The 24320-nt window shown below is 44.8% G+C and overlaps 1 protein-coding gene and 1 long non-coding RNA gene across 20 annotated transcripts in view; one reads left to right on the top strand and one right to left on the bottom strand.

Moving 5' to 3' along the window:
- LOC103690608 (uncharacterized) overlaps positions 1 to 16520 on the bottom strand; it is a 67795-nt gene extending 51275 nt beyond the window's left edge. For 4 of the 12 annotated variants that reach the window (XR_015633169.1, XR_015633165.1, XR_015633175.1 and 1 more), the window contains exons 1-3: positions 14077 to 14175; positions 4484 to 4578; positions 3441 to 3561 (exon numbers count right to left, since the gene is read on the bottom strand). This is a non-coding gene — a long non-coding RNA (uncharacterized LOC103690608). Of the gene's footprint in view, positions 1 to 3440; positions 3562 to 4483; positions 4579 to 14076; positions 14216 to 14428; positions 15639 to 16448 lie in introns of those variants that run through there. The other 8 variants (XR_015633171.1, XR_015633166.1, XR_015633174.1 and 5 more) reach the window with 6 other exon arrangements.
- LOC120095687 (uncharacterized) lies at positions 149 to 24320 on the top strand. Of its 8 annotated transcripts, none has more exons than XR_015633158.1 (5): positions 149 to 485; positions 3461 to 3538; positions 5514 to 5596; positions 10025 to 10138; positions 20348 to 20866. XR_015633158.1 is itself a non-coding variant. In XM_087577237.1 (4 exons), exons 1-4 carry the CDS (start codon positions 455 to 457, stop codon positions 20482 to 20484), a joined length of 360 nt encoding a protein of 119 aa, XP_087433363.1. In that variant the 5' UTR covers positions 149 to 454; the 3' UTR covers positions 20485 to 24320. The 8 variants fall into 8 exon arrangements, 1 of the variants encoding a protein (XP_087433363.1); XR_015633157.1 differs by lacking the exon at positions 20348 to 20866 and adding an exon at positions 11035 to 11302; XR_015633161.1 differs by lacking the exons at positions 5514 to 5596; positions 20348 to 20866 and adding an exon at positions 11035 to 13717.

Below are 24320 nucleotides of genomic sequence, written 5' to 3'. Positions count from 1 at the left end.
CCAAGAATAGGAGAACTCAAGCTTGCTTGTAGGAGAAGAGGAACTTCCCAGCAAAAGGAATAGTCAGGGCAAGGCGTGCTCCATGTGCTAACAGCTAGGGAGGAGCTGTGCTGAGGGCACAGTGGCCTGCATTACTGAGAGAGAATTTGTGAGGCATGTGGCAGCAGATGAGGCTGCGGTTAGGCAGGTGGAAGTGTTTGTGTTCAACTCCTGAGTGTAGATTTCTCCTTGAAAGCAATGGGCAGCCTTTGGAAGAGTCTCAGAAGGATAAAGTTGTTGTTTTTGTTTTTGTTTTTGTTTTTGTTTTTTAGAACTGAGTTTCTAGAGAGGCAGTTTGGAGCCAGGTTGAAATAACAAGGCAAGCTGAGAAGGCATTGCAATAGTGTTTGGGTGAGTGATGACGGGCTCTGAACTGTAGCAGTGGTGATGGGCCAAAAGCAGAGGAAGGCTGTCGATGAAGAAGCGGAGTCTCCAGGATACACAAGGTATGGGCAGGAGGTAGTAGCAAGGGCAGCTTGTGTGTGGGACAGTTTAGGACAGCGACGATGGGTGCTGGACCAATTTTGGAGGGGAGTTAATGAGTTCACTTTGGAACATGTTCAGTTTCAGATGACTTGGGAAATTAAGTCTAAAGTTTACATACCCTAGACTCAAAATAGGCAGCCAAAAAGTCAGAGCTGAGGTGAAACCTAGAGCTGAGGTGCTCTAGCCCTGTCTGCCTGCAACTTTCAGCCCAAGAAGGCCTTGCTCTCAAGATGAGGGGGTGCTATGACTAGGGCAAGCAGTAGAAGGGATGGATAGCTTCTTCTGATGTTATTCAGCAATACCCTTAGGCTGCTGGTGGGAGTGATGATAGCAAGTCATCCCAATAGAGAGTTTTATAATTGAGAAATCGGTTTTTTTTTTTTTTATCATCTTCAGTGTTCTGTCAGGGACTGTAGTTATTTGCCATTTACAGTGTACATGGTCTCTTGAGGTAAAGCTCAGGTCCCATTTTGGAGACTCAGAGTCTTCTCTATGTAGGGAAGGAAGCAACAGTGAGATGGTGCTAGCTAGCCCTTTCTAAATCCAGAGTGTGCCACCTCCACCAGAGAGACTGATCATCACAAATGTCCTCCAAGGCAACTTGGGAGAAGTTTTACTACCCTATTTCACAGATATGGGCACCAAATCCCAGGGAGGTCTGCAAAAAACACCTCTCTTCTCTCTTGCTTCCTGTGCAGAGTTACAGGGGCTACTGTGGTGTACCCCAAGAGTACCCAGCACTCAGAATGTTCTCAGACTCTCAGAAGGAAGCCCTACTTCAGGCTTCAACAATTCACTTACTTGCCTGGTGAGAGGCTATTGATATAAGTCACCAAATGGCAGGTTTAGCTAAGATGACTTCCTCTCTCGCTAATGTATGAGGCCACTTGGCCCCACAAAGTCAGCCCTGGGTTGGGAGTCTCTTTTTCCTTCCCTTCTAATAGAATTCATCTGCTTTGGGAAAAAAAAAAAACAAAACTGGCAACCTGAAAGCAGCCAGCCAATAAATCAATCATCTGTAAGTTTGTGAAGAATCAGTCAATGAAGCTCCCCAAAGCCACGCTCTTCTAAGTCACGTGAGCAGATGTGAACTCACTGAAGCTTTCTTATACATAGCTTCGGCTGTAAAAATGGGTCAGTGATGGTTCCATTCAGCTTCACTTTACAGACAGACGTGAAGTCTGAGACCAGAGTCAGGGGTCATTAGCACTTTCAGAGAGTGTGGAATACTTGATCCTCTGTCCAAATCTGTTACTCAAGGGACAGAAACTCTGAGGTGCGACAGAGGAAACACACTAGCCTCATGGGGCAGGAATTCTGAGGTGTCTGATGCATGCACATCATGTCCTGCACAGTGACAAGAAGAGAGACAGTCGGCATGACAGCCACAGCTATACAATAGTTCCTTCACCCAAACATCCAGGTGGACAAATCCATCAAATAAAAAATAATTAGAAACACCTTCCAAGGAATCAATTAAGCCTCATTTTTACCCCCCGGGGAAGATGAAAGGTACATACTTTCCGTAATCAATCAGTTCGATAAACCTCCTGAAACTTTAGTCAGAGATTTGAAAACTGCTAATACATACATTTTTGAAAGGTGACAGACATAAGTGGGAGGGGAAAGTTGGGTTTTAGTCAAACATTATCTTGGTCTTTAATTGATGAACTCTTTTCTCCAATAGGGGACAAGAGTCATAGACAATGAGGCCTATAAAATCTTCAAAGGCCTTTTCTCATTTAGCCCCACCATAGTCATTCTGTAGTAAAGGAAACTCAAGACTCAAAAAGATAGGTCCTGCTTCCAGTTATACCACAAGGTAGGGTCAAATCAAGCCATGGACTGTTTCTCTTCATTCAGCACACATTTGCTGAGTGTCTAACTCATTCTGGCTGGGAAAAGAGGATGAATAAGTAGAATTCACACTCAGGGCAGATAGTAATGAAAGCCATGACCCCGGCACAGAAGTATGTGCTTTACTAGCTATAGAGAGCACTGTGCAGCATAGAGAATTTATAGTTATAATTCTGCCTGGGGTTAGCAGAGAAGGCTCAACCTAGGAGTGAGTTTATGGGTGTGTAAAGCAGGCAGCAGAAGAGCATTCCAGGCAAAGGGGACAGAGTGAGCAAAAGCCAGGGGACAGGAAGAACACTGTGTGTATGGAAAGCTCCCATACACATAGTTGGAAACAGCTGGGGGTGGTTATAGAAAGTGCCACAGAACTATCTCAGGATGTCAATAGGTCTCAGCTGCCATTCCCTACCTCATTTGGCACGCTCCCTAGGGCTATGGCCTGTGTCCACCTAATGGGCCAATACGACACCTGGCCAAGTGCTGATGGCATGGTACGGCTTAATGAATTCCCTTTGAAGATGAGAGGCTGGTGAGGGAGAAAAGAATTTGCCACTCAAGTGAGTCAACTGGAACGGAAGGTGTGTCCTGGCTCCCTAGCCCTGGTGCTCTGGCTGCCCAACCAGACAGCTGGGGTCACCTCCCCTGGGGCCACAGGGTTCCACTTGGGAACATAAGGTCTCTTTTTCAGTGAGTCTCTCTAAGCCACAGAGCTTCTGGTGTACTCCTGGCCTCTGTAGTTTTACCAACATAATTGATCCCAGAGCTCTGCTCCTGCATACCCATGGGCTTCCAAGGAAGTGATGGCACATGGGCGCTCCCTAGTCAGAGCACCTGCACATCACAGCACCTCCCTCCCCATGGGACAGTATGGAAGCCATGCAACAGGCTGCATAAATAGCCCTACACTCTAAAGTCATCCTTCTGGGCGCTCTGTGCTTCCTGTCCTGAGTTCTACTTTTCCTTTGGGGATAGCTGAAGCACCCAGAGAAAAACAAACCCTTAAAGTGACCCTACACCTGCAAAGGTAGAAGTGTTTCAAAGTCCCTGCTCATTCCTACCTTCTGGTGATGATTTCCAGGCACCAGGGCCCCTGTGGAAGATGCTTCAAGACGTGGATGGGGACAGGAGAGATCACTGAGCCCGACAACTCTTTCAGGTATTCTCACGTATATGGCAGGTCTACAAATTATAAAAAACCACATAGACAAACTGTGCCAAGATTCACTGTGACAAGGGAAACCATCCACATACCACAGTAGCCATCAGACAGCCCAAACAACCCTCAATGACTAAGGTTATTTTCCACTGACACTTGCTTCATTTGCTTTGACTACACACTTGTACTAGCAAACGAGAATCCTGAGCAAGCAAAGCAGGTCATTCCCTGATTCCCCTGCAAGAACATGGTCCCCTAGTTCACTGTGGATCTTTAGAGCGGGGGAACATTTGTTCACGCAGGCTTTCCAAAGCACAGCTCCAAGCGGCTTTCACCACAGTGTTGCTATGATCCAAAGAGTCAAATGGGTGCAGTGGCCAGCTGACAGCCTGCAAGGGTATGTGACCGGGCAGTGGGCCAAACTAAGATCCAAGTCAGATACAGGGAGTGCATTAACAGCCTGGGTGGCTGACGAAGGACAAGTACCCGGGATATAGGAGGAAAACTGTCTACACGGCCACAGGAATGAAAGACAATAGGAAGTGACCACACTATACATCAATGTGCAAAGCTGGGAAGGTGAGTGGTGCCTAAGCACACACTAACAGCCGAAGGGACACTAACGTGAAAAGCAAGAGATGCCATTTCATAGCAGTCACCTTGGCCAAAATGTTTTACGTCTGACAGTGGGAGAATTCGGTGATATTAGACGACAGTAAAGCAGTTATAAGGTAAAAGCCGACATAAGTATAAATAGATATAACCACTGTGGAGAGAAATCGGCAATGCCCACAAAGGCGAGGCTAGGCTAGGCACACCTTATTTTTAGAAGCTCTACTCGTGCATGTACAACCAAGGAAATGCCTGCATAATACACAAAGGGCTTTTATAAGGATATTTTCTGCATCATTGCTTCTAAGAGGGAAATATCATCTAAAAGCTTACCAGTACAGAATTCCTTGAGAAATTGTGGCGTATTTTACCCAAAGAGATGTGATGGGGTAGAACTCGGGCTAAGTAAGGTACCAATATTGCCATACCTAAAGAAACAACATTAAAAGAAAAAGATGATTTTCTGAACCAATCTGCATTATATCATTCGTGACATTTTTGAAACATAAAACAATACTCTACATCGTCCTGGATACATGTGGAGGAATTGAACACGGGGGATGAACACATCAACTTTGGGATGGTAATTGCAGTGATGGGGGGGGCGGCAGAGAGAGGAGGAGAGAGGCAGAGACAGGGAGAAAGGGAGAGGAAGAGGGAAGGAGACAGAGAGATAGAGAGCTAGGAAGAGCTGACCTACAATGGACTCTGTGTTTGCTTGTTGCTTTGTTTGTTTCCTTAAAGAACTGAAAGGACTACGAAGAAATGCTGGCACGGAAACGTCCAGATGGTGGGAATATAAGTAAGGTCAGGGTAGCCTTCATTTCCTGCCTGTTCTGGGCATTGCGTGATTGTCACACCACACGGAGGCTGTGATTACCACTTTTTCAAACATGGAGTTCAAGTCAATGTGTGCCAAGCTGTTTGATTTTCCTTGCTTTCGTTTACAGCTCTTGGGAATGAAGCTCTAGGAGACATGATATAAACCGTGAATTATCAAGTCCCAAGACTTAACTAAGCCTAGGGCCTGTCACTCAAATTTCCTGTCACCTTGGGCATGATAGGATTCCTCTGGGGTCTGTCTTCCTTATCTGTAAAATGGGCACAACAATAACAGGCCTCTGAACAGTTGTGATAAGCAAATGACTATGTAAAGTGCTTTGTGAGTGTAACGTGCTATGCAGATGGTCACTACTATTAATGACCTGGATTTTACTGCAAAGGAAACCTCGGGCCAGATTTACATTTCTGGCCGACAGTGACTCATACAACTTCCCTCCTGGAGCACCTGGCTGAGAAAACAGGCCTAGGCATCATTCTGTGGTTAACTGCTTGAAAAGTTCATTGATTCTCTCTTGGGCAGGTGAGTCTGAGGGAGCGAGCACAGCTGCACTCTCCTCCAGAGAGGCTAGCAGAGAAGGTCTGATTTCCATGTGTGAGGCTCAGGTGAGCAGATTCCCTTGGCCCAGGATCCCCGCTCACCCTCTACAGGACAGAGGAGGGTATCCCAGCTCTTTCTTGGGTTTGCAGACCATGAAACCGGGAGAGGCAAAAATGATGACCCTCCTCCAACAGCATGAAATGGAGGAGGAGTCTTACCTCAGTCCAGAGTGACCAGGGCAAGCCCTTCCTGCTAAGTGCTTTGGTTTCTACATATGCAAAGGTTTCTGGGACTAAACCTGACCTCCATGGTGCTAACCACTGTATCTGAAGAGCACTCGATGCTGTTAACTACACATGCAATGGATTTTCCCCTCAAATTGAGCTTCCTGATCCAGGTGTTGGTTTTGCGGGTGGGTTTTCTGGAAATGCCTCCTTGACTTCTCTTGCATGGCATGCTTCTTCCTAAAAGATGGCTACTGTTATATTCCCACTAGCTCTGTCGCTGCCTTTACCTCATGAATTCTCCTCCCTGCCTACATACCTGCTCTGGGACATGGCCCCAAAGATCTTTTAGGGGCAGCAAAGCACTCAGGAAACAGATGTGGCATTTGAATATCGAGCCCCTAAGGTACTCCCAGGGGATGGTCTGAGTGGCAATACTACTGCCTATAACATGTCCCCAGAGACTACAGGAAGCTACACAGCCAGACACACAAAGGTAAGTCTGACAGGCAGCCACAGTGGCACCCTGATTTGAAGGGAGGGAGGGACCAAACTCTTGCCGAACCATCAAAAGGCCTGGACCTTGATGCTGTCACATTCCTTTCCCGTGGTTACTAACTTGTTCCACTAACAACACCCAGAATATGAGAAAAGTCTAATATCTCCATGCCTAAGGAGGGGTGGCCATGATGGCCGGCTAGCCTCAAGATCTAAAGAATACCCTCACGCCTGTTAGGTCTTCGATTCTTACGCAGAGCTTGAGTGGGAACAAGGAGAGGATTCACCTCTCGTGTTCCTGCTGTCAGGAAGGTTGAAGAACTCGGGTTAGCTCTCCTGTTTGTTCCCTCTCTTCTCCTCATGTGCAACCGGTGTCATCTTAAGATAATAGTTAATCGACTACCAAGCCAGAGGGCATTATTTTAGTCCTTGCCAAACATACAGGAGCAAATCTGCTCACCTTTTCCCCTCGGGAAACAGTTTAGGACAAGGGACCATTTGTGAAGCCAGAGTAGCATTTGCATTGGCGTGCACAGTGTCTAGTTTCCAGCACCAAGATCTTAGTGTGTGACCCTTCCTGACCCTTACTGCACTCCCCTGCCATCTGCGTTCCTTAGTTCGTTAGAAGAAGAGGAAGGCAGTGCAAAGCAAATGCTCAGAGGAACCTCCCTCGCCGTACCGGTCATCATGTGTGTCGGACATCAGAATGGCTTCTGAAAGGAGGTTCTCAACCCGTGGGTCTCAAGGCCTGGGGCAAACGACCTTTTCACAGAGGTCACATATCAGATATCTGCATATCAGGTGTTCGAATTTAAGACTCACCACAGTATCAAAATCAGAGTTATGAAGTAGCAACAAAATGAATTTTATGATTGTGGGAGTTACCACAGCATGAGGAACTGTATTAAAGGGCTGAAGTATTAGGAAGATTGAGAGCCACTGCCTTAAAGGGACATTTTAAGGCAGGAGGTGAGAACAGAAACACTCTTCTACTGATGGAGATACTTCAAGGGTTCCCTATGATGTAGACGATCCCCAGAAGGTCAGAAGAAACATTACCTGGGAGTTTATTAGGAGTGCAGAAGATCAGGCCCATCCAGACTGCCCTAGATGAGAACTATATTTTAATGAGAACCACAGGCATCTGCTATAACATCTTTGGCTAACTCCTGGAGGGAATCTTCACCAGCTCCATGTCTTCCTACTTCTGTACCAGCCTGTGATCCTGTAATCTCTTCTCTTCCTTTTTGCTTCTGAGTCAAGTCTTTTTCATCCAGTAAAGTCTGGCTTAAAAAAAAAAAATCTCACCTCCACCAAGAATCCAGCCAGGTCTTGCCAGTTAGAGGTCTCTTCTTCCTCCAACTCCAAATGCCATGGCCATGAGCTTTCTGTCTCAGATTAGTTTTATTTTTTTTAATCTTTATGATCATAATTTATCTCTCTCATTCTAAGTCATCAGTGTTTCGGGTGCAGGTCTATACCTGATTTATTTCTGTATTGCTCACAACACTTTACAATGCTTCAATCACAAGCTAACTCTGCAACATTTCTGCCCATGATGTTTTAATCTATTTTTACTTTAGGTATTGTCAGAGATTCATAAACTACAATTCGTATTTTTGTTACTTTCAGACACATAACCATACATGACTGATTTAGATTTGGAAATATTTACCTAAAATATTTATCCACATACTTACAGATACCCCTTGCTCCAAACACACACACACACACACACACACACACACACACACAGAGAGAGAGAGAGAGAGAGAGAGAGAAAGAGAGAGAGAGAGAGAGAGAGAGAGAGAGATTTGTTTTGTTTTCTATAACTAGAATTATACTTAGGAAGAATTTATTGAGAGTGCACGGGGAATGACTGCTACTAGCATTCAGTAATCTTACCAAGAGAGGAGGAGGGATGAGATCTTATAATAGAATTGGAACATAATGACACACACATCTCAGAGTCTCACTCAGGATCTGCATTTGGGACAATCAAAGGTCCCCTGGCCCTTGTTCAGTCGCTTAATGGAGAAGACTCCAAAGACAGAATGCCACTGGTGTCCTTCCAATTATAGAATCATCTGATTAGAATTACAGTAAATGCATAGCTCAGTTTGCATTGTCCTGATGTGAACTATGATGCCTCTCTTCCTAAAGCATCTGAGGGTGCTGCACTCTGGAAGTGTAGTGCCACGTCACAGCAGGGTCCTTGTGCCAGGAATGTCCCTTAGAAATGGGACAGAAACAAGTTAGGACACTCCATTTTTGTGGACCTTAGATCCCAAGGTACCAGAGCTAGATAAGTTTTTTAAATAAATGCTGAGAAGAAAAACTAAAGTGCCACACACTTTGGACAGTGGCATAGTTCAGACGTAGAAGGAAGGGTTGTCTTTGGGATTATTTTGAATTAGTGATTCTAGTTCACTTTTAGTCTGGTATATGGAGTCTAAGAGGTGATCTATAGAACACAAGTTTGTAACATCTTGAAATTGGTTCCATGTCCTATCTGGCTATAAAAGAACAAAGTAGGACTTCTTAGTCTTCGGGATTGCAAATGTATCCTTTTCTACTCATTCTATTCGAGCACGAGGCTCGGGCATCGGGAGGGTATTGGAGCCAAGTCTGACTGCTGTGTTATTAGTGCTGCTCACTTAATCATCAGACTGTTAAGTTTGACTGCCCGAAACCCAGCTGGAACCGGAGGCTGGGTGGGGGCTGCACTTTGAAGCCACCAAGACAGAGTGCTGTTGGATCAAACTCTGCTCTACTGAACCATGAAATAGGCTTTCAAAGGGGCAGAGAAAAAACCAGATGTGCGAGCCATGAGTAAAAGTGTCTCACCAGAAGGCTAACATTCATAATGAAGGAAAGGAAAGCCAACTGCGTGGTGGGCCTCTGTCCAGGTCACCCACAAACCCAGGCCCAGTAGCAACCCAGAAGCATGAGGAAGTCAGCTTCTGAGGATCTGGTTCCTTGCACTTGTACTGTGAATGATAAGACACACAGTCACAGCAGGCAACTTTGGTCAGGTGTAGTTAGTTTCTTTAGTGCTGGCATTTGCTTCTTACCTGAGTGGTTTTCTAAGCACATTTCCTTGTCCAGTCCCATCTATCTCGCTATGTGTTTTGTTTTGTTTTGTTTGAGACAGGGTCTCTCTATGTAGCCCTGGCTATCCTAAAACTCACTAGGCAGACCAGGCTGACCTTGAAGTCACAGAGATATGCGTGCCTTGACCTCCCGAGACACCATGCCTACATCACTGTAGTCTTATGAAAAGCTAAGGAAATAGTATATAGGAGAATTACCCTGATTCAAGTTGGGAGACCGGGAGGATAAATCTACTTTTTAAAATTACCATAGCACAAGACAGATCCGACAACTCCTCACTGGCTGTCTTACAGCACTCAAGTTCTAGAGAATTTTCATCCCTGCTTTGAACCAACCAAACGAATCAATCATAGATACCTGAGAGATTGGCTACATCAAATAAAGGTATCACAACCAGGGAAAACGCAGATGTCAAGTCATACATATACTATACATGTACGTGCATCATGGTGGATATGTAAAAATAGACAGAGTAGTAAATTTCACAAGCAAACTCTTAACTGGCAGGGGAATTAATTCTTAGGCTCCTGGTTGAGGGAAATCTTTGGTTCCTGGAGGTGAAAGGGAAAGTTTTAAGAGTTGTTGGTTTGGACCCAGTCAGTTTGCCTATCCACACCCTGGCAGTGCCTCCTCATGCTATCTGACATCTTTCTCTAGGTTCGCAAGAGATGAACACTGCTGCTGAGATTCTACATCAAATTTTGTTTGTCACAGATGCAGAGGCCTCGTCCACTGAAACTGTTCAAAGCGTGGAGAAGGCATCCATAAAATGTTAGTGCCGAAAGTGTGGAGAAAATCGTTTTCAGTGTGGTGGGCAAGAGTTAAGAGCAGACCCTTCCAGTCCACAGAGTAGAGAATCCAGTCACCATCTGACAACCCAGTCCACCAGTCAGCTAACCCAAATCCTTCTTAAATGCTGCCCAAGGTCCTGGGTGAGGGTTGCAAGGCCTTCAGCAGCTATCCACCAACTGCTCTGATTTAGGGGTGAAACAATGGGGCTCAATTGGGGAAGTGCCTGTGTCCAAGGTCATCAGAGAATACATGGTGAAACCAAGACAAATGTATACCCCGACTTCAGAGCTGGTGTCCCTGCAGCACACGACACTCTGAGAAGTGTCACTGTACATAAAGACCCAGAATGGGAGGTCTTCCTGAGGACTGTGGGACTCTTTCTGCATTTGTCTATGAAACTAAAGAACCTATGCGTCCTTAGGTTCTTGCATGACAAAGGGGAAACTCTGGGTTGGGTTAGCTCTCTGAAAGTGGTACTTAAGAGTTTGGGATTCTAGACTTTTCACCCCATCTTGGACACTGATCTTTGTATACGACATACTTTGACTCCACGCTAGACTGCTTGAACCCCTTGGAAGACCGTGCCTAGAAATGAAGACAAATGGAGGTAATTTTCTCTTCTCAAGAGTGTTCCAAGGAGCACACATAAGCACCTATCCATAGCCAGCTCTTACTGAGATATATGTAGGCGTGGAAATGAAATGCCACTCATGTCCACTAGAGACAGACAGTTTCAACTCCCGTGTTCTGTGTATGCATAGACAGGGTCAATTAAAGCTACAACACCCCTTTTTGACTTTCAACATCAACACTCCAATGCTTGTTGTCCTGTGTCTATAGACAATTTGTATGTTGTCCTTTCCTGTGTGTTCTAGGATTGTACCAGGAATGTGCGCTACTCTTATCCTAGGAGAAGATGCTGATGAGTGAAGTTCTGATTACTAAGAAAAAACAAGAATGAAAAGCACCGTAAAGCCAAAGACCAGGGCTTCAGCAGCTGCTTCTTAGAATGAACTCAAGGGCATGACCCAACCACTGAGTCCAAGGGTGTGAGGAGAGTGTGGCCGCCTTCCAGACTCTTCTGTCCTGGCTTACTTATCCTATCGCCTGATTCCTTTTGTTAAGGTCATCATTCTGAAACATCATTCTGTGCTGCTCATCCCTGTGTCCACCACTCTCTCAACACACACCACACACCACACACACACACACACACACACACACACACACACACACACACACACACCTCTATCTGTATTTCAGATTCAGCCTTCACACTAATCCTTCAAGGGGGCTTTTCCACCACCTCCCTTTCTCACAAATACCAGCCGCACTCCCATTCCGTGGCCTTTCCCATCACTTTTCATGGTATACACGTTTTCAAAACCATTGTTAAATGTGACCATCTCATGAATCTCTGGGCTCCTTGATGTCAAAACCCGTCTTGCTGTTTAGCCACACCCTAAACAAAGCCTAGCATCTAGAACCAAGGATACATACAGCCAATAACTGACTATTTGTCAGAAGAACAAGTATTCAAAAGTTTAGCAATTCATCTCTTGTTGACAGTGCCTTAAAAGCCTGTTTCAATCACTTATTAACTGTCCTGCTGCCCCTTTGTGTCTAACCTAATACTTGGCATTTCCTATAGTCCCCCCTCTTCAGTGCATTGAGTTTCCATGACCCTGGTTTCCTGCCCCAGATTCCATGTTTACAAAAGCTTTGCACTACAAGATCTATCTAAAAAACCTGAGATAACTCCCTTAAACTCCTCACTAAGCAGTCAGTACCCATTATGTCTTTCTGTAGCATCCCGTATCCAGTGTTAGCTTCTGCTCTGATCACCTACCTAAACAGCTTCCATGGGGACTCCACTTATAGGCAAGGCTCAGATAATACTGAAGGGTAAATCAAGGGACAAGGGATGCTGAGCTTCTTAAGAGTACAAGTCCTACAGAAACCTCTCTAGCACAGTAGTTGGTGGCGCACATAGTAGGTACTCATCATGAGTTTACTTGAAAACCATTCTCCTCTGGATGTGATATGAGGAGGCAAAGAAATATTATACAGCACTGTGGTCTTTGAAATATTACAGCCATGCATACATGTAGCCTTGGGAAAAGGCTTAACCCCACTGAGGATAACGCCACTGTCTATGACCCGTGTGAATGGGTCCACAAGTTCTACAATTGTTGAGCCCACAAGACAGATTCAATCTCCACCACATTTTTCCTTCCCTATTGTCCAAAAATTCATAGACATCAACTTCTGGGAACCCAAGAGTAATACATGGGTTAGAACCCAGAGTAAGAGACCTTTTTCCATGTTCCCAGCCAGCCAGCATATGATAAAACCTATGCCCTGTTGCTCCTTCTCAAACTGTGCACCCTGATGGAGGGAAAGGTGGCTGGAATCGCCTCAAAGATGACTCAGTTCGGTGACTAAGGCAAGGAGGTACCGATAGTGGGAAGCAGGTGGGGGCGAAGAGGAAATGAGTGCGCACTGTATCTTGAAACAAGCTCTAACACAAAGAGATCTGATCTGGTACCTATTGTGGCCCCGATACCACACAGACGGGGCCTGGGTGCTTCCTTGTGTTGTCTGCCTTACTTCATAGTGTGCTTCCTATACGCTGCAGCATACCAGCGCTCAGCATCCTCTGTTCTCTAGGGTGGGTTAGATGGGTATTGGACCCTTGAATATCACTGTGGATGGACTGTCTTTTTAAGTACATCCTGTATCCCCAACCAGTTTGCATCTGCTGGGTACCAGACTGTCTCTTTCACCCATGGTTGAACTCACATCCCTGAGCATTGGGCAAACAGTGTGTCTGCACATGAGCACACCACATTCAGCTCCTCTGATGGTTAACTGTGCCACCTTTTACCTAATCACCCAAGCTAGAATCCGTCTTCTGGACCCATCAGTCACTCCAGTGTCCAGAGGAGCACCAGTTCCAAGATTTCTCTTATCTTTTCTCTTGTCCTTCCCCTCCTGCAGCTGGTGTAGACAAATTACCACCGTCATCCATTATGGCTGTTTCTCCCCTCGCCGGTCTGGCCTGCTGACCCCACCCCACAAATTCATACATACAGTGACACACCCTAGAGTGCAGTCAGCCCTCCGAGTCGCATATCGCACTACAACCTTCCCACTTCCAAATCTTCCAACCCGCCATTCCTTTTCTCAGGTGTGTGCTTCTCAGTCAAAATTCCCCATCGTTTTCATTTCGCTTGCACTGTCTCTCCTGTGGGAGCCCCTGTTGTGCTGGCTTGGTTATGCGCCTCTCTCTCTCTCTCTCTCTCTCTCTCTCTCTCTCTCTCTCTCTCTCTCTTTCCTTTCTTTCTTTCCTTCCTTCCTTCCTTCCCTCCCCCTCTCTCTTTCTCTCTCTCTTTCTTTCTTTCTTTCCTTCTCTCTCTCTTTCTCCCCCCTCCTTCTCTTTCTCTTTCTTGTTTAGTCCTTTCCGAGGACTGAGAGATCCTTGGAAACCCACTCAAATGTTTGTTGAAAATGGGAACTATCAAAGGCAGGCATGAAGTCATAAAGCCTGTTTTACTCTATGGTCTCGGTGTTCTGTGGTCCCCAGTGCTCTGTCCATGACACAGGTGTGTGATCTAAACAGCACACAAGCATTGTAGTCTCAAATATACTGCTGTACTATTCTTCAGACAGACAGGTCACACTGGTGCCTCATTAATCAGCAGGGGATACTGCTGGGTTAATTTTCCCAAAGAAAGGTCCTGGGTCCACCAACACAGCAAAATAGCTGCTCTCAGAAACTCAGGTTAAAGTCACAAAACTGCTCAAAACCAGTGTCCAGAGTCAGGCAGGTTCACCTTAGGAGAGGGCCCTAGCCCTGCCATCAGCATAATCATTGCTGTCCTCTACCCACTGGGTGCTCTTTTGAAGGCACTCACCCAAGGATTGTCACAGCCTTCAGGCAGGCGGAGGTTGATACATCTGCAAAGAAAGCCACCCACAGAGTCTCACCTCTTCTAGGTCACCGTGCCACAACCAACCCTTCCCTTCCCTTCCCTTCCAGTACCACCCACACCTTGAGGTGACACCCACAAGCGCTCTTTTACCTCTCTCTCTCTCTGTCTCTGTGTGTGTGTGTGTGTGTGTGTGTGTGTGTGTGTGTGTGTGTGTGTCTGACTGTCTGTCTCTGTCTCTCAGTTTCTCTCTCCTGTCCCCTCCCTCTCCTGGCACCGGCGCCAACACCCCCCCCCCACGCATCGTCACTCTGATCTCTCTGCAGATGATACATACGTAGTTGTACACATCAGAAGGCAGCATCTTTCAAAGAGAAGTGTGATTAGCAGTGTTGATGGCTCCGGTCTCTCAGGCTCTATCATCAGTCTGTCCTTCACTGAACAGCTTCTGCAGTGAGAAGACCTGAGCTTAGTTTTCTTGGGGAAAATTAGAATCTCTTCTGGCCGTCAGTTTCCTGACTTATAGGACAGCACCAAGGGCTTTGCCTACAGCATCCTTTCTACTTCTACCAAGACGCATGAAGACAGGGTTTGCAAATACGCCTCAAGAGTGCAGGAATAATGCAAAGACATAAAATTCAGAGAAACACTAGGCCAGCGGACATAAGCAGGTTCTGCCTCTAGGAAACAGTAACCTTTCAAATAAAAAAGGACAATGAAAAATCCAAGCAGTTACTAGACGCGTATTATGTGAACGAGATCACTACAGTCGCTGTGTTTGAATACTTTAGGGTATATATTTGAAGACAAATGGTCCACATTTCAGCATTAAATGCAGGTTAGTCAATTTTACACATGGGAAAAGAAATAGCATTTGCCTGTGGACAGATGTGTGTCATTTTCAGAGAAAACTACACTTGCCCAGGCATCAAGAATAAAGCATGACAAAAGAGATGATTTTGGAGGAAAGTAACATACAAATTCATACATGGATTCAAATCCTGACTTATTCATTCACTTTTTGATTTGGGATATCTTATGAGTTAACTAGTCTCAATTCTCCCATATTAAAAAAAAGAAATTATGAAGATAATCTCACAGGTTTCCTTGAAAACTGTACAAAGAAAAATACGTGCAAAAATTTAATATGTAGAGCAGAGAGAGCCCAGTGCATGCCCCTCCCCTCCTGAGTTCTCTCTCACTGACACAAGGTGTGGCCCGGAGCAAGTCACTGGCCCTTGATGAGGCCTTTCTCATCTCTAGGGACAGGTGGACTCGATGATCCCCCTGGATTCTTTCCAGATCTCGGATGCTGTAATATCATATTTCAAATATCTGTTTTATGCATGGGCGTGGGTTTAACCAATGAGCTGGGTCAAGGGGAAGCCCCTGCAGCCTTCACTCCGTTTCCAAGGCATTTCCTTTCTCTGAATGTGCCAGTTGCTCCCTCTCATATTTTCAATACAGGGCCCATTGATGACCACAAACAGGAATGCCCAGTGCAGCTGCAGGCGCGCTCAGGCCTCTTTGTGGGCTCTGTGTTCCCCAAGCCTGTTGTTGGACTGATTCTGGAATCCTCAACACCTGCACACCAGCTTCCTGGGCAGCGCCATTGCGCCCCCACACCCACCCACCCCCGCCCACCCTCCATCTCCCATTTGCATCTGAAATGCAGCTGCTCTGGCCCCTGAAAGGGGGCAACCAAAGGGACAGGACATCCCCTTGTTTGGTCTCTCTGGCTGAGTCCAGCCCAGTTTGAAGTTCCTCTGAGCAGAGCCTTTTGTGGCTTTGCCATTGTGTTTAAATGAGCTTCATCTGCAAGAGAATTTTTTTTTAATAAAATAAAATGAAACGACCACAAAAAAAGACCACAGCAGAAGACATCTGGTCTTTCGATGAAAGCTTTTCCCTCCTCTTGAATTATACTAAAAAAAAAAAAAAAGAAGAAGAGAAAAGGAGTGGGCGGGGCCTCATTTGTACTGCACCGCCCCCTCCCAAAGAAAACCAATACAAACAAAATTAGCACATTCTGGCCGCAAAGGAGTGTGGAACCCGATAGCCCTAGAAACAAGAGACCAGAGAAGAAAGACAAGAAGTCTCTCGCATTTCTCCAGCATTATCTGCATGTTCCCCACCAGAAACCTTTAGTTCCTGATGCTTTTTATGAAAGAACGTCCGATCTTATATTTTCATAGATAAAATATTTACCAATTGTTTACCATTATGAAACCCTTCCCTGGCAACCTCTTTATTGAGTACCACAGGTGGGTGCGATGCAGACGGCACCTGGAAAATATTTTGAGAGACAATGATGTATATGCCAAACCCCCAAATCTTTATCTCCACGCCAAACTCACTTCTGTCTCCCAACGGCCGCTTCTTCCCTGACGGGTTTCCTGCCCCTCTGAATGGCACCCAGTACCCACATCAAATGCCTGGGTATCAACCCCAAAGGTTTCTTCCGGCTAAACCACATGACATCTACCCCACTGCCCTACTGCCAAGATCTGTCAACAGACTGTCAAAACATCTCCTAATTCTTCCTGTCCCCACCTTGACCATCACGGCTGTCTGAGACCAGGCCATTTTCCTCTCTTGGTTGACTTGTGTCTAGACAGGCCCTACAGCCAGCATTGCTCTCAGTGATCACCCCTTGAACAAAACACTCAGTGGTCCTAGGTTGGAGGCTAATCTCCCAGTGTGGCTTCTCAGGTACTCACAAGAAGTCTCCTGCTTAGGGGTTGGGGATTTAGCTCAGTGGTAGAGCCCTTGCCTAGGAAGCGCAAGGCCCTGGGTTTGGTCCCCAGCTCCGAAAAAAAAGAACTTTAAAAAAAAAAAAAAAGAAAAAAAAGAAGTCTCCTGCTTTACGAACCCTACCAACTCTGTTCCTGCAGTCCAACCAAAGTTCCTCCAGTACTCCATCTATTAGTGTGCTTCCTGGGTCTCTGGCACGTTCACACGTGCTCTTTTCTCTCCCTGGACCACTCTGCTGACTGCCTGGATTTCACTTTAGCTGCCACCCTTCCTGGCAGTGGTCCCTGACCACAGCTAGCATCCCATGTCTTCCGATGGTCCACCGTGCTCTAACGGCATCATCACCAACTGTCGCATGCCACTTCTTCAGTTTCATTGTATCTCTTAATATTCCGTGTCTTTGCTGAAGAAATGGTAACAACAGTGGGGCATCGATCTTCTATCGGGTATCAACACAGTTCCAGTTCCGCACTTGCTACCTCCGTGCTCCTGCTCTTTTGCTGAAAAGATCGTTTTCAATGAAAAGCAAAACAGAAAAAAAAAGAAAAGAAAAGAAAAATCCTGCATGTTTGAAAAATGGGATTCTTCCCCTGGGCTTTTAGGTTTATTCAAAATAGTACATTAGCACACTCTATATCTGTTTACACTAACGGCAAGCCTGAGGCTCCTTTACCTGCAAATTCATCCGTAAGAGAGCTCCTCACCTACACACACACACACACACACACACACACACACACACACACACCCCTATCCTGATGTTGCTCTCCTTGCTCAGCCAGCACTGATTCTTGTCCTGTGGAAGGCATTCTGTCATTGTCTTAGGCAGTCTCTTCTGCAGCCTCTCTGATGCATGCACGACTATCCTGTGAAGGAACAGTATAACAGGCAGGTGATGGGACTGGCTGTGCTCACATTGAGGGGGATGGCGACACTGGCGTTTCATCCCCACTCTGCAACTCAAATGGGCTAACTTTGTGTTTCTAGGCTAGGACCTCCTCTCAGGGACCAGAAATCTTGAAAGAGGACTGTTGCATAGAGCAGGAAGTGTCTTTCTCAGATTGAGAACCTTGGTAGAACCATAAAAACAAAGGCAACAGGTTCCAAAGCCCAGTCCTGCTGGCAGGCCATGGAGAGAAACAGCTGGAAAGCCAGTTGGGCCGTTCTTTTACCCCCTTCTAAAGTTACAATCTTACCATGCTTCCCAGGCAGGCACCCTTGCACTTGACTGGCTGACCTTCCATGTCTGCTGTCCACAAAACTTCTTCAGAGTCAGGAGAACCACCAACGTTTCAAGGGAACAGTTATTAAAAACAGTTGACAACAGTAGCAACTGCCTTCCTGGTTAAAAACTCAACCATTTCCTTCCAGGCCCAAGGAAGAGAGTAAATAGTTTTACACTGTTATTTTTTCTTTTTTCATGATGTGCCAGTAGCTGAGTGGCAACATCTTTGTTTCTTTTCTGCTCACCTCATATTCTTTCTGGGGTTTTATTTCCTTAGGAAGTGGAAAAGACACATGCTTATAAAACCAGATACTGACACGGTTCTAACCAAAGAGTCCACCAAACTGCTACCTGTGACTCACTAGGGCAGTCTGAATTTGCTTGCCACTAAGCCCCCTTCACTTACCATAATTCTACAAGTTGAAATCTAGGCTTGAAGAGAGCTGACATGAAGATGGCAGGCTGAGGTCCATGCTCTTGAAATTTACTTTAAATTAAACCAACACTCCCTGTGATCAGGTGGGCAAAGAGAAACTGAGTCTCTATTCCATCCTGGGTACAAACACATGGATTTTGGAGCAGTTAGAGAACAGAGACTAGTAAAGGTGGCAGAATAATAATCAGTTGACTTTTCTTCAGAATCAATATTATAAAAAGGAATACTATCATATATAAAATATATTTTTATATATAATATATATTAATTATATCATATAATTAATCATATATTAATTGTACGAATAAAATAATTTAATTTAGTCTTCAGGCTGCGTAAGGTTGTTTTTACCAGTGTTTTATACCGAGAATCATTTGCAGAAAACACACATAGTTCATTCCTGCTCCTGCAACTATTTGCAGAGCAGTGATATCTCAGGAGACATTATTACAAGAAGTCAGAGCTATGGGTTCTGAGAAAGCACAAGGGAATAAACGTAGGCCATAGCATCTCAGGAGGTGATGGGAAGGATCATACCTCAGTCTTTTGACAAAGAACTGGGAGAGCGGTGACGTTTTGTATGCCTTCCCCAATGGTTTCTGAGCATCTCCTTTACCGTTGTTGCCCTGTGTAGAGGACAAGAAAATACTGTAGGGTAGCATGTCCAACAGTTGAGTTGAGTGCTCTCTGTGGACTGCCCCTTAGGTAAGGGAAGGACAGTGACTGATACAGTCAAAGGAGAGCAGCCGCAGCAGAGGTAACCTCACCTGGGATATGTTGAAAGCAACAGCAATGTCTAATGCATGAGCTCCTGAACTTTGAACAGAGGAGGAAAAGAAAAAAAATACAAAAAAATCCCCTCACATGTCCTGCTGACACCCCAGCATCTCAAAGTTCAGTGCAAAGCAAACATCAGCGTGAATCTCATGGCTTCCTGCGGGATGATGATGTCATAGGAAGTCTCCATTTTGGGGCTAAGGGTTTTAAGTACTATGGAAGTCAATGTGACATTTCTCTGAGATACCCAGGACTAGGTAAAGATGCAAACAGTATATTGGCCAGCAAACAAACCAATATGAAGAAGGACAGAAACATTTGCAAAGTTGGGAGGCCATGGTGAAACAGCAGAAGTGATAGCACGGTTCTTCAAGGTAGGAGAGAGGAGTTGTGTCAAAAGACATAACCTTCGTAACTGAACCAAGAAGAGCTCAAGCAGAAGGAGGAATAGCCTGGGTAAAGCCTCTGAGGCTGGAAAGAGATTAGCCCACCACAGAAAAAAAAATGGCAGGCTCAAAGTAGAAGTGGACATGATGTTAAGAGGGAGCTGTGGGGAGTGTGTATGGTTATATCTCCTTGTCTACATGTATGAAATTCTCAATGAAATGGCAGACAAATTTTTAAAAAGATACGGTGCTGGAGGAGAGGAGCCTTTCTAAGCCATAGGAGGAACTCTGAACTTACATGTCGGTGAAGAGGTCAGTGGGAAGCCACCAGAAAGTTTCAAACAGGGATGTGACTTGATCTAATTAACATGCTATTTTAAATGGGCTTGTCTACTGCTTAAAACAGACTAGATGGAACAAGGAAATTGTTACTGATGTCCTTACAGGAATTCGTTGTGTAGAGCTTCGGTACTAATAAATAGTGACTGACTCAAACCACAGGCCCTATCTCTAAATCAAATAACAATTATAATCTTAAATTGATATATAATTTTAAAAACACATATCATATTTTTCAGATGTCTTATCATAAACTTAGATGACAAAAGTTATAGACAGTTGCTACAAGGACATGCAGGTTATAGATGATGTTCTTGGTCTCCCTTTTCTCCCTCGCAGATGCTCCAGAGTGCTGGTGGAGACGAGTCGTGACAAAGAGCAGTACACATATAGGTCACATGCATTGCATTTACCTACACAGCCTCAACCTCATTACACAGCAACAGCAACAAATGTCAGTGGCAGGAAGTACGTAACAAGAAGAATTAACCACACTTTTTTTTCATCCAAACTCCAGAGCCACACACATTTACAGTTGGTTTGACCAGGGTTGGGGGTGGATGGGGCGGCTTCTCACATTTTTTAACCAATAGGATTTCATGGCAGTCATCAAAATGACAGCCTTTTCACAGCTGACCTTTCTTGATTAGAGGGTTTGAAGGGAAGAAAAGGAAGGAGGGAGAAAACACGGACTTTGATCATCTTTCATTCTAATAGCTGAGCACTGGATCAGTCTGATGCTGCAGACACATTAATTTGATTAAGATACAATCCATGGGTCATTCAGGCATATAAAGTACTCTTGCTTAATTGCAAAATTAACAATGGAACAGGATAAATCATTACCAAACTGGAGGTTATTCTGGGATTCATGGATTTTTTTTTCCTCACCCAACTTATTTTCTCCATCTAAAGTTGTTTTTGACACTTTGTTAAATAAAAGAATCTGGACTACGGCAATGGTGGGCACATGCCAGCTCTTCAGGGCATCAACTAAGGGAGCTTAGGCACACTGAAAATGGGAGTACTGGTAAACCCATCTTACAAAGTGCTTCCCAGAGTTCCTTTGTCTCCCAAGTATTCATAATCATCACATGATTCACAGGACCTGGGAAGCCATTCATTGCCTCAAGAAATCATCTCTGAAGACTGAAGACAGAAACTGAGCTTCTATTTTTTACCACCTTGGATTTTTTTTCAGAATAGTGTAATTTTGAAACTTAAGTAAGGTTTGTCCAATCACTATTATTGTCTATTATATTCCAAGAACGACAAAAAATGATAAATGAAAAAAAGCAAATAAGTATTCAATCCCTTTCTCAACAATCTTCCAGCCTAATTAGTCATAGGGTTATTTTCTTTTTGTGATTACATAAAAAGCACCTAGCTACACAACAGAATTCACCAATATGCCAGAGCAGAGGAACACAAATAGACCATAAAGGCAAAAATAATCTTTCAGGGAACAAATATGTTTTGCATTGGCCTTACCCCTGAAGTAGAAAGGAGAGGAAAGAGGGAAGAACAGACCCCTCACAGACAGTCCCAGCAGACCCTTGTGGTCATGTGGCAGTGGAGAACTTATCCCATCTCCTACAGAAGAATTCTGGATTCAAGTTCAGGAGAGAGACGCTGTACTATATCTATGGCCTTGAGCAGGGACCTACACTTCCAAGTACCTTGATTTCCTCATCTGCAGAATGAAGACCCTACACTAGGTAGTTTTATATCAACTTGACATGAACTATTGTCATTGGAGAAGAAGGAGCCTCAATTGAGAAAAAGGTCTCCATAATATTGGTGTAGAGGCAAGCATTTTCTTAGTTGGTGATTGATGTTGTAGGGCCTAGCCCATTGTTAGTGATATCACCCTAAGATAGTAGTGGTCCTGGGCTCTGTAAGAAAGCAGGCTGAGCAAGCCATGAGGATCAAGCCAGTAAGTAGCACTCCTTCAGGGCCTCTCTCTGCATCAGCCCCTGCCTCCAGGTTTCTATTCAGTTTGAGTTCCTATCTAGGTTTCCCTCAATGAACTCAGGATATGTAAGCTAAATAAACCCTTTCCTCCTTATGTTGATTTTGGTAGTGGTGCTCCATCAGAGCAATAGTAACCCTAAGACAGAAATTCAAGCTGGGATTGTGGGGGGTTTCTGTGACAGGTTTGACTAGGTTGTCTTTGGGAGGATTATAGAATGATTCTGAAACTTTGGGCTAGAGAGGCCATTGAATGCTAAGAGTTCAGTGGGCAGTTCTGAAGGAGCTTAGTACATAAGAATGTTGAGAGTAAGGCTGGTGATCAAGGTCTAGACTGTGAAGTATCAGAGGGAGGTTTTCTTCCATGGCCATTTACTATTTTGAGTTAAGATTTTGTGGTTCTTCTCCATTGGGGCTGGAGAATTAGCTCTGATTAGCAAAAGATCAGCACCGTTGAATGTGAAACCTTACTTCAGTGGGACAATTGATACTGCTTAGATGGAGCTGGGAAATTACTGGCAATTAAGAAGATACCAGAATCTTTGAAGGGAAATCTGGAAAGTAACATTTCTTCAGGGTCAGCACACAGAGCCATGTACCATAGGTGGCCAAGATTGTACCTTGTGCTGGCAGCCAAACACAGTAGTAGTGTGTCATAGTCTCCTGGGTGGTAATGGTTTAGAAGGCATGGATGGGTCATGGAGAGCAACTGGAGCTGGGCACTCTGGGCAGTTAGAAGAGGCCATCAGTGAAGGGGTAGCCTTGGTAACAGTTAAAGACAAAGGACTGAACACCCGTTCAGTTCCCGTTCATGAAGAGAGTTGAGGCTTGGTACCATGCAGAGAGCATAGGAGAGGTCATTGGTGAGTGAAGTCCTATGGGAACAAGACCTCAGAAGTTTACTACCTCACGGTGATTACCAAGTGTCAAGAACAAACAGCATCAGCCTTGCAATGGAGCAAATCTGTCTGTGAAGCAGAGGGTGGAGTCAGAGCGGTGACCCAAGCCCTTTGGAGGAGCCCAGAAGATCATGAGTGAGTCACACACTGAACATTGATTTATTTGCACTATTGGATTTTGGTTTTGTTTTGATCTGATTGTAGCTGAGCCCAGTTTTTTTTCTCTCTCTTAGATTAAGAAAGTGTTTAATTTTTATTGTACTGGATCCCACAGTTGGGAGACTTTGAACGTTCGAAGAGATTTTGGAATTTTACAGAGATTTTGCAGTTTAAGAGAGACTAGTTTTAAAGAGATAGCTTGTAAAGTGTTTGAATGTGTACAGCTACGGATCATCTTAAGTGTATGAAAATTCTTATACTGTAATGTCGATGTTAAGGTGTCAACTTGGAGATGAACAAGAAAGGAAAGTTTATAGCTTAACAGAGAAGTGTTTATGTGTCAATTTGACAAGGGGTCAATTGTGTGCTGGCTAGTTTGATGTCAATTTGGCACAAGCTATAGTCATCTGAGAGGGGAGAACCTCAATGAAAAAAAGCCTCCATAAGATTGGACTCTAGACAAGACTGTGGTGCATTTTCTATATTAGTGAGTGATGGGGAAGGGCCTAGACCATTGTGGGTAGCATCGTCCCGTGTCTGGTATTTCTGGGTTCTACAAGAAAGCAAGATGAGCCATCCCTGAAGAGCCAAGCCGGTGAGCAGCACTCCTTCCTGTCCTCTGCATTAGCTCCTGCCTCCAGGTTCCTGTTTGAGTTCTGCCTTGGCTTCCCTCAGTGAGCTGTGACTTAGGACCTCTAAACTAAATGAAACCTTTTCCCCAAGTTATTTTGGTCTTGGTTTTTATTACAGTCATAGTAACCCCAACTAATAAGAAATGCAGATCTCTTTCCCAACCACTTCATAGGTCCTTTGGAGAGCCAATGAAATGATGTATACAAATTTCAAAGGAAATGCTGGACTTCAAATCCTTTTTGATATCTATGAAGTGGAGACATCACCTCAAAGGAGTTTTTAGACACAAGCAGCAAGCCACCCACCAGCTGGCGTTTGGAACACCACTTATTCTGTGCTCTTGCAAATGACTTTGGTTACCAATACAGCAACAGATTCACCATCTGAGAATCTTTCAAGGTCAATGGTCATGTGGAGAACAAGTGACATGTAACTTTCATTATAGTCTTCACCATCCCTTTCAGCCCTGTTGTTTCTCAGCTTTCTCATACAGTATCCTGTAGTCAGTCCCACAATGCATCCTGTCTGATTTCTGATTTACAGAGTCAAAGCCATCCTTTTGGTAATGGATGTGGTCCCAAGAGATCTGTAAGATAGGTTAAGAGCATTTCAAAGACAGCCTTCTTCTGGAACCCCAAACACTTTCAAGG

The sequence above is a fragment of the Rattus norvegicus genome, chromosome 11 (assembly GCF_021556685.1).
Source record: "Rattus norvegicus strain SHRSP/BbbUtx chromosome 11, alternate assembly SHRSP_T2T, whole genome shotgun sequence".
Taxonomy (NCBI): Eukaryota; Metazoa; Chordata; class Mammalia; order Rodentia; family Muridae; genus Rattus; species Rattus norvegicus.
The sequence above is the reverse complement of the archived record's forward strand: the minus strand, read 5'-3'. Positions and strand labels throughout refer to the sequence as shown.

Coding starts and splice junctions, on each gene's coding strand:
- LOC120095687 (XM_087577237.1), top strand. CDS start 455: ATGAAGAAGCGGAGTCTCCAGGATACACAAG. Junction 486..3,460: donor GAGTCTCCAGGATACACAAG/GTATGGGCAGGA, acceptor GATGATTTCCAG/GCACCAGGGCCCCTGTGGAA. Junction 3,539..10,024: donor GAGCCCGACAACTCTTTCAG/GTATTCTCACGT, acceptor ATCTTTCTCTAG/GTTCGCAAGAGATGAACACT.